The 10529-nt window shown below is 34.4% G+C and overlaps 1 protein-coding gene across 1 annotated transcript; it reads right to left on the reverse strand.

Moving 5' to 3' along the window:
• Window positions 1–5881: 5881 nt before the first annotated feature.
• Window positions 5882–8850, reverse strand: LOC142637907 (G-type lectin S-receptor-like serine/threonine-protein kinase At1g34300). The gene has a single exon (XM_075811910.1). It carries the CDS (start codon window positions 8795–8797, stop codon window positions 6260–6262), a length of 2538 nt encoding a protein of 845 aa, XP_075668025.1. The 5' UTR covers window positions 8798–8850; the 3' UTR covers window positions 5882–6259.
• Window positions 8851–10529: the final 1679 nt, after the last annotated feature.

Raw genomic sequence — 10529 nt, forward strand, 5'->3', positions numbered from 1 at the left:
GTTTATTTAACATAACATTGGTGGCCTCATGCAATGCAAGGTTGGAAAGTTAATAAGGTTATTTTGACTTCATTGGCATAAAAAAAATGCAAAATTAAGATTAGAGGTTGAGCATTGATCTTTCTTACAGCTGGAAAAAAAGAATCTTTCACCAAACATCACAAGATTTACAACCACCTTACTTTGTTGCAACTTCTCGACTCATCAAGCCACTAAAATTCCACTAATCAGCCACTTCACTATAGAAGGACCCATTTTAAAGCAAATTGGAAAATGACAGATCAAATGGGTGTTCATGAGGGTCGCCTAGGCGTATTTGATAACAATTTTTTTTTCTTCTGGTTTTCAATATTAAAAAAATTTCCACAAAAAAGTAATGTTTTGTATCTTATTTTTGGAAAATTGTTTTTAGAAAGCTTATTTGCTAAAGTTGATAAAAGCACATTTATACTTTATACACTCGTAAAGTAATAAAAAGTTGTATATGAGCAAATAAACTAATAACATAACATATATATCTAAGTTGCATAATAACCAAAATGTCAAAGGCTTCTCAAATTTTTGAGAAAATTGTGTATACACCCATATTTAGAGCAATCACATATGATACTTCAAATTAGAATTTTAGCAAATTTAGCAAGCACACGAGCAATGAATACCCCCAAAAACCCCTCACACCCGGTCAAGCATCACTGTTCAAAAAAAAAAAAAAAAAACCAAAAACTACACTCTCTCCTTTGCTTTTGTAAAAAATTATATTCATTTTTTAATCACTCTCTCCTTTGCTCTTTGGCACTTTCTCTACTATCTTGCACTCATCAAATCTGTGGCATGATCTAGCTAATAGTCGGTCATTGAGCTCTGCAATTGTGGTGACATTACATGAGGTTGGGTCTCTAATTATGGGTCTGAGCTGGCGTGGTTTGATGGGTTGGTTAAATCTATTGTGGTTGGTTTGGGTGGTGATAGGTTGGCCAAAAATGTGGTGGTCAATTTAGAATACTTTAATATGGTTGTATTGCAGAATGAAGAATTAAATGAAAGGTGTATCTCATATTAATTGTATGTGTCTAGTGTCCGCTGTTTATAATTTTAGTCTATAATAACAAAGGCTAGACCCTTATATAGTTGTACTCTGCAATTGCGGTGACATTACATGAGGTTGGGTCTCTAATTATGGGTCTGAGCTGGCGTGGTTTGATGGGTTGGTTAAATCTATTGTGGTTGGTTTGGGTGGTGATAGGTTGGCCAAAAATGTGGTGGTCAATTTAGAATACTTTAATATGGTTGTATTGCAGAATGAATAATTAAATGAAAGGTATACCTCATATTAGTTGTATGCGTCTAGTGTCTGCTGTTTATAACTTCAGTCTATAGTAACAAAGGCTAGACCCTTATATAGTTGTACTCTGCAATTGCGGTGACATTACATGAGGTTGGGTCTCTAATTATGGGTCTGAGCTGGCGTGGTTTGATGGGTTGGTTAAATCTATTGTGGTTGGTTTGGGTGGTGATGGGTTGGCCAAAAATGTGGTGGTCAATTTAGAATACTTTAATATGGTTGTATTGCAGAATGAAGAATTAAATGAAGGTGTATCTCATATTAGTTGTATGTGTTTAGTGTCCGCTGTTTATAACTTCAATCTATAACAACAAAGGCTAGACATTTTTGTAGTTGTACTCTGATTATGTAATGTATTATAAACTTGGTTTAAAACACTATTATTACTATTTTTGTTTGTGTTCTAATAAGTATTACTGTTTGTGTATCATTAAAGTGGTTATGTAGAATAAAAAATGTAATTTTTTGTAGGCCAAAATAGAAAAATTATGTATAATCAGATGTGAATGTTCTTACACCATTTTAACAAAGCAAATAAGCAATGTCATTAAAACAAAACAAAACAAAAAACAATAAGACCTGATATTGACAATCACGTTAAAAAAAAAAAATCCAAACAATCATTATCCCATCAAAATCGTATCTAACTAATCTAGAAGGAATACTTACAAAAAGAAAAAGAAAAAAGAAAAAAAGAAATAGCCTTCCAAAGCGGAGAAACTAATGAAGATTGCAAAAGTTATCTTAGTCGTTGGAGTCTCTACCTTCATCAGGGACAAACCAAATAGCCATTATTGATGTTGACATGACGAGAAATTCTAGTGGTAGTTTGAACTTTGTAGGTTGTGAGGGTATTTAATTAATTATTAAATTGTCCTATAAGAAATATGTAAATGGTTTTCTTATTATGATTATGGAGATATTTTTATTGCTTAGAGAGCTTTTTTATATGTATATTGTTTATGATTTAATAGTTAGGAGAGAGGGGAATTGAACCATGGTTTTAAAACCAAATTTGCCTCCAACTTTCAATTTAACTCGGTTTTTGACCGGTTTTTTCAGACCGAATTGGTGGTCGGTTCTCGATTCAACTGATTGGACCGACCGATTTGATTTGGTTTTTAAAACTATGATTTGGATAATTTACCTCAATTAAAAATACCAAAAAGTGTTAAGTAATTAATGAGAGTTAGAATTATTGAGTAAAGTAGGGTTGTCTTTTAAAACTCACTTTTTGTATAAAAAAGCATTTAATTCAGCTTTGGGAGACATCAATTTTGTAGGTTAAGATATTGATTATTTGATTCTTTGTCTAGATTTTAGAATGTGTAGGACCGTTTGAAAATTCAAATAAATAAAATTTTAACAATGTAATGACAGCAAGCTCCTAAGATTATGGATAAGAATTGCAATTGTCAAAGGAGCCAGCTGCAAATTATATTGCTTGCATATCCCAATAATCCCACCCATCTGAAATCAACAATGAATGTCAAAAGTCTTGTAACTCAAATGATTAACACTTCATATTTTTAATAAAAAACTTCAAGGATTTAAAAAACCCCTACCCTCAACTATAATTTAAAAAAAAAAAAAAATCAATAGTGAATGCTGGCTTTAAAATGCATACTCTCAATTTTCTGTGACTTGTAATTATCTGAGCTCAAACACATTGCACTTCCAGGTTGTTCCAACTTAAGAAGAGTAGTGAAGGGAAAAAAAATGTGATTGTGTGACAATTTTTATCGCAATTCTAAAGTGATTGACTATGAGTAATAGAAAAAAAGTTGTAAGTTCACATGAAAATGATTGTACACAACTCATGATCGATTGCTTTATCTGATAAAAATTGTGGAAAATGGTGTTGTCAACGTGAAAACTAAGTGCCAACATACTATGTCCATTATTCAAGATTCCTTGTCTAGCTAATTGGGGCTCAACAACAGTATTTAGCTCTACTATCTTTCCGAGAGTATTTTCCTTCAGTTAAAAGTATAAGATTTTATTAGTATGCTAATTTCTGCTAAAATCATGATTCATGTTAGCCTTTCTCCTCCTTTTTTTTATACCTTCTTTTGTGGCATCTTAACCAAATCTTCTCACAGGTAGATAAAGGGTCAGAATCAACATGAATTATAACTAAACAATTCAATTAACTATAATAAAATGATTCCCCTAAAAATAAAGAAAAAAAATACTGTATTAATATAATAAATAAACATATTATTGAATTGTCAGGTCTACTGGCAATTAATTTAAGCCAAAAAAGAAAAAGAAAAAAAGGGAGTCAAACAGACTAACAAGAACGAACAAACTAAATTATTAAATCTATAAATCAAAGACTTTGATCAAAACGATATGGGTTGAATCAATTTTACAATGCCAGTGTTGGTGGCCTGAGCCTGACTTGCACAAAGAAAACAGGCTTTAACAGTAAGAATAGACACAAAATAGATTAAATTCAGGTATAACTGAAACTAAATTAGCTATACAATGCTGTAGATCATTGTCAAACCCTACAAATATAAATGAAGGAAAGAAAAATTAGCCAGTAATGCATTCAAAAACCATTACCATGCCCTCCACAAGTCATTGTAACATTAAGCTGCTAACTGAAGAACTAAACAGAATCTTGAATCCAGAAATGCCAGGGTATGCAAAAATATGCCACCAATGCACTACACAGACTTCAGTGAGCTGTAAGAGGTGCAATATGCAATAACCAGATACTTTCCATATTATTTGGAATGGTCTTGTTTAAGAATTGCATAAAAAAAAAATCAAGGTATAGTTCATCATCAGCATTCAGCTTCCAACTTTCAGCATTTGCATGGACAGGCAATATGATACTTGAGGAGACAAGGATGAATAGATATCTGAACATATTTGAAACAGTGACTTATTACTCTGGTTTTATTTGAAAACCTCATTTGCGCAATAAAGCGAAGCTGGCTATAAAGCAAGGCCCAGGAGCTTTTAATCAACATCAAATATATGTTATCAATCAATTAAGATATACAGACTGAAAAGTCTTCATGGTTACACAACTCTACATTCAAAGGCAGCTCCCACCCCACTCTCCCAGGAAATTTTTTTTGGCTTACCCTTGCATATAAACATGCACCCATGGCATAAAGTTGGTTGAGTTTTAACGACTTGTCTTCATCATACCCATGGTTTAATGGCCTTGTTAAATAGATTGAAAGCTTTTGAAATTTAGCTTGAACATTGTGGGGTTGTAGCCACTTTAAGATAAGCATGCAGATTTTTACCTGAATATTGTCACCTTGTAGGCTAGTGTAACTCGACATCATACTTGTTATTGGAAGATTTTTACCACTATTTTTTGTAATTTTTGGAAATTCTCCGGATTCAGGAGTCATCATGATGCTTTTAGTATTTTTAGTAAGTCTTCTTATTAAATTTGATACCTTTTGTTAGTATATTAATTAGAATATTTTCCTCATAAAATAAGTTATCAGGAGTTTTTTGAAAGGCTGCTATCCCACAAATTGGTATTAAGAGTTCACTGTCCATCAATAAGATTTTTTCAGAGTTTCTCTATCACCATGCCAACCCACCAAACTGGCTCATTAAGATTATGTACTATTAGAAGGTTCTAACAATCATCTCAATCTACAACTTTTATCAAATGCCTGAATTTAAAAAAAAAAAAAAAAAAAAAATTCTATATTGACTTTTGAAATGAATTTAAGAATATATAAACTTCTTTAAGTAAAAAAATCCTACTTAAAATGGGCTTATGTTTTGTATACCTGTTAAAAGACTAACCTTTCTCATCATGCTGACATAACACTAGAACTTGTAATTAACTAACTAAATTCTACTTATCAAAAAAAAAAAAACTAACTAAATTCTTCTGAAGTGAAAACGAAGAAATTTCAAATGTTAAGAAAAGAGAATAAAATAAGTGAAACAAAATCTGGGAAGCATTGCTTACTGGCTCGAGGACCTGATGCACCAGCCCGTCAGAGAGCCAACTTCTTGACGATGAGGCTGAACACTATAAATACATGGGAAACAATACCAAGAACAACCCTTTAAAATTGTCGGCAAAGGAGGCTATCACAGAGGCTTTTATGATCAGCAAAGATGCTGCAGCTACTGGTAAATGGTGGGTACAATTCTCAATTGGGTAAATAATAGAAGATGAATATCAGTACACTCAACTAACTTGCTAAGGATACAATTCTCATTTGAGTAAATAACAGAACATGAAAATAAGTGCACACAACTAACTTGACCAAGAAACTAATAAGAGTATATTTGTATAAATCTCAAAGACCAACGCCCTAGTGGACTAACTGTAAGCAATTAACTTGCCTCGACTGATCATTTTGAATGATCATAATCATCTGTTATTTTCTGGCATAAAATAGAAATAAAAAAATTGATCTGTTCTCTCAATTTTGCTCCAGTGTAGAAGCAAATTATCTCACTATCCTAATTTTTGAAACTGCCACAATAACAAGTGGGTAAAATTTACACAAAAAACAAAAAATGTTTAGAATACAATGGTTCTGCTAATGATTAATTTTACATTTCATAAATGATTTGAAATTAAACCTATACAAGTAGCTCATCTCTAATTGCAAAAACCCATCTTGGCAACATTATTCTTTTATATAAATACTTTTTTGGCGTAAGGAGAAGGGGAATGAGAGATTTGAACTAGTATCGAACAAGTGAGGGAATTTATGATATGTGGTCCCTATTCGATTGTGCTACCCCTTGAGCTCCATCTTGACAAAATTATGTACTATGATAATTACATTTCTACTAGATATCATATCAATATCATGTATTGCATTTGAAGCTTTTCTGTGTCAAATCTGGATTAGAAATTCTAGAACCTGAAAGAAGTTCGTGAGAAAGAATATATATGCAGGCAATTCAACTCTAGTTTGGATCTGAATGTAGAAGGGATGATGAGGCCCTCTCCAAATTCTTTCCAGAAGCATAAAGTGAAACTTCTGCTACTTGGACTGATGAAGAGGAAGAGGGAGCTGGGGCTGAAGCTGCAATGGTGGAGAAAATGCTTATGTTGCTGCTTACATTTATGCTGGTTCCATTACCAGACCCGTCAGTCCCAGCGTTAGGTGCAGGTGGCTTCTCAATCTCTATAATTCCTTCTAACATCTGGACCACTTTCCCCATCATTGGTCTGTGTGATGGTTGCTCTTGGATGCACCAAAAGCTTACTTGAACTGCTCTCATGACTTGCTCCATATTGACGTCTTGGTCAGCCAGCCTTCTGTCAAGGACTCCCTTGACATTGCCCTTCTCAAACTCTTCATATGCCCACACAGAGAATTTTTTCCGATTGGTTTCTGGAGAAACTTCGAAATTCCTTCTCCCACTCACTAACTCCAACAGTACCATACCGTAACTATAAACATCAGATTTTGAGGTTATTGGAAGATTTGCCAGCCATTCTGGTGCCAAATATCCTCTAGTACCTCTGATGCTTGTCAAGGTTCGGTACCTATGGTCCTTTGGATTAATCAGCTTGGCTAGACCAAAATCTGAGACTTTGGCAGAATAGTTCTCATCCAATAGAATGTTTTCTGGCTTTATATCACAGTGGACAATGCAGTCTCGGCACTCCTCATGAAGGTAAGTGATCCCCTTTGCAGTGCCAAGGGCAATATTGAACCGAAACTCCCAATTCAACAATCTTTCTGACTGATTTTCTGCTACAAAAAGCAAATTATCAAGAGACCCATTTTTCATGAACTCATATACTAAAAGTCTTTGACGACCTTCGGAGCAAAAACCGATCAATCTCACCAGATTCAAATGATGGGTGCTACTTATAGTCGCAACCTCCATTCTGAATTGTTTCTCCCCCTGCTCAATTCCCTCAAGCTGCTTGACAGCAACAACTGTTTTATTAGCAAGAACCCCTCTGTACACAGAACCAAATCCTCCAGCTCCAAGCTTCTCCTTGAATCCCTTTGTTGAGCGTTGGAGATCCTTGTAAGTAAATTGAACAGGAGCACCAGAAGCATACTCAAGAAGAGCATATTGAGCTGTCAATGTCCCAAACTTGGGGCTGTTTCTACAACACCACCACCACAAACTACCCTCCAACGCAACCAATCCAAAGATGGTGCCTATAACCATAATAGCTACAACCCATGTATGCATCCTCAGACCGCTGCTCTTCCCACCAATCTGCCCAGAAAGCAACGGGTTTGGAATCCCAGGTGAGCAAACCTTGATATAGGAACTACTAGGCAGTGCTGGACTGTGATAGCCACTCATAAAACCGGGTGGCTTTAAATAACACAGGCCTGTCCCATCCGACAACGATGTGGAAGCATCACAAGTAGGACTCACAAGACAATTGGACCTACATGCAGAAATACCCACAAAGAACACTTGAGAATTATTCTCCGGAGGGTATGTTAAGAACTGTGTATGATCCAAATCAAACATAGTAGCATTCCCAGGACAATCCTGAGTCTCCACCTTCCTTTTACAGCCCTTCCTAGTATCCATAGGATCAACCGGCTCGAAATTGAGAGACGGGCATCCACAAATGGGAGCCGTATCATTATAACTACAAATTCCCATATTCCCACAATATCCAAAAACTTGACATTGATCCTCAACAATTGCCCATCTAGCAGTTTGACTCCCACTCCCTCTACCAGAGCTATAAATCCTTAAATTCCCATCATTATCTAACCTCAAAAACCTCAACACATCACTCCCTTCGGCATAATCATTACTATAAGCAAAAGTAGCGGGACCAGACAAACTAGGTTCAGCAATAGACAAAAGCCCATTAGACTGTAATCCTAGTATAGGTGAAGTTAAACTAGCATTATACGAAGAATTCAAACCTTGATTGTGATACACGATAGTATTATTCCAACGGAGTGTGAGATTACCGGAACTAAGAAGCTGGAAGGAGTAAGACCCAGATCGCAGGATCATGGAAGTAGTGAAATTCTGAGAGGGAACGATAGTGTCAGTGGGATTTAGGAAGGAGGACCAAACTGTGGAGGTTGAATTGGAGAGAACAAGGTTGCCAAAGTTGTCAATGGAGGCGGAGGAGACGCCGCGGGAGGTGGTGTTGGAGTCCCATACGGTGCGGTCACTGCCATTGACGAGGCGGAGAGAGCCAGTGGTGAGGAACTGGAGAGAAGCAGAGGAGTCAAGTGGAGCTGAGGTTGGAGTCCAGATGGGTACACCGCCAGAGTAGAAGATGGCGGCTAAGAAGGAAGTGGGGTATTGAGGGTGAGGAAGGAAGCCTAGTGAGAAGGTGGAGTCTGGTGAAGACCAGTTTTGGTTGGCGTTGGTGTTGGTGTTGGTGTTTGTGTTTGTGTTTGTGTTTGTGGCGTAGAGAGTTGAGCCTGGTTGGATTGCTGCTGATATGGTTGGAACTCCGAGGAGGAGGAGGAGGAAGACAAGGAACCTCAACATCATTTATGTTTGTTTGTTTGTTTTTTTTTTTTTTTTTTGTCTCTCTGAAGTCTGAAGCTTGTGAGCGAAGAAGACATATAAAGAGAGAGATCGATGGGATTTAGGTTTACGTTTGAAGTGGAGTGGAGAGTTTGACTTGGTCTTTGGTAGAGGACACCAGTCCTGTTTTTTTTTTTTTAATGGCCGTTGCCGGTTTGAGAATTTTCCAATCTATTAGAAGTTTCTTTTTTTTTTTTTTTATCTTAAAAGTATTAAAAAATTTGATTTTTGTTATTAATAAACCATTCAAAGTATTTTACTTTTTGTCTTTCAATTTTAAAATAGATTGTAGGCTGAGTTAATTCAACTAGTAAAATCTTGATGGTTGAATAAAAAACTTGAGAAAATCAATTGGTATCTTAATTTGGTGATAAAAAACACAACTATGAGAAGCAGATCCTATAAGCTGAAATTCTACTAAAAAATATATTAAAATAGATTTTTTCTATATATATATACTCTAAATATATAAGATACAAACTCTACTTTAACTTAAGTTTAATCTAAAGTATATATGTATGTAATGTTCATTCCTCTCAAAATTCTTTACATTACGAACTTTAAAGAGGATAAAAAAAAACATTTAAAGATTCTAAGATAGAAAATAAATTTTTAATCAAATTTAGGGAATAAAATAATATTTTATACTATATTTTTCAATTGTGACGGATTATAAAACTATTGAAATCCGTGTGTTTAAATTGAAGACAGGGAGGTTGGAAGGTAAAGGTTGAAGTGGATTGGTTTGGGTGAGAAGACTTTGACTTGGAAGAGGAGAGTTGGGACTTTGGTGGGTTTTTGATTTGTGTGTATTTGTTGGCTGCTTGGGTGGGCTGTGCAGTGCGGGTCTTTCAAGATGACCAATGAAGTTTGCCCCAAAAATTAAGGTTCATTCAGGATCACTTATTATTGTATTGAATTGCTGCTGAATGGGCAAGGTCGTATGGTCATTGCTATTAACATTTGAATTTAATGAGAGAGAGAGAGAGATTTGATTTGAACCTCCATAACAAATTCAAAAAATGACAGTTGAGTTACGGGGCTCTTAGTAAATATTTAGATCTTATATACATTAGTATGTAACTCCATGCAAACGCATGGATGCGTTTAAAACTAGACAAAATTTTTATTATAAAAATAGAAATAATTAGTCAAATTAATTTTTTTTAAGTATGTAACACATGCATTCATGCATACATATAGATACATTTAAAATTAAACACAATTTTTATTATAAAATATAGATAATTAGTCAATTTTTTTTAAAAAGTAAACGTAAGTAGTCACATATTAAAATTATTATCTAAATTTAATACTACTTATGATCATTCTTTTTTTTCTAATTTTTAATAAGATAGAACGTGTAGTGATTTTTGTTATGTGGTGATTTTTATTTTATTTATTTTTGAGACACATGTGGTGATTTTTTTTTAAATTATAGTTTATTAATATTAGATTCTTAGTATTTTGTACTCGTTAACTCACTTGACACAAAAATTAAAAAATTTAAGTAGACACATGGCACAAGCTTAAGTGGATAATTATGGTGTAGTTCTCACATAAATTTAGACACATGGCGCAAAATTGGATTATAATTTCAAATTCTAATTCAATTCTCTCTAAGTTTTACCTATTAATATATATATATGACTTATAAATTTGAGTTTTTTTTAGTTATATGATTATGTTTTTTTAT

The sequence above is a fragment of the Castanea sativa genome, chromosome 1, assembly GCF_040712315.1.
Source record: "Castanea sativa cultivar Marrone di Chiusa Pesio chromosome 1, ASM4071231v1".
In the NCBI taxonomy this organism is placed as follows: domain Eukaryota; kingdom Viridiplantae; phylum Streptophyta; class Magnoliopsida; order Fagales; family Fagaceae; genus Castanea; species Castanea sativa.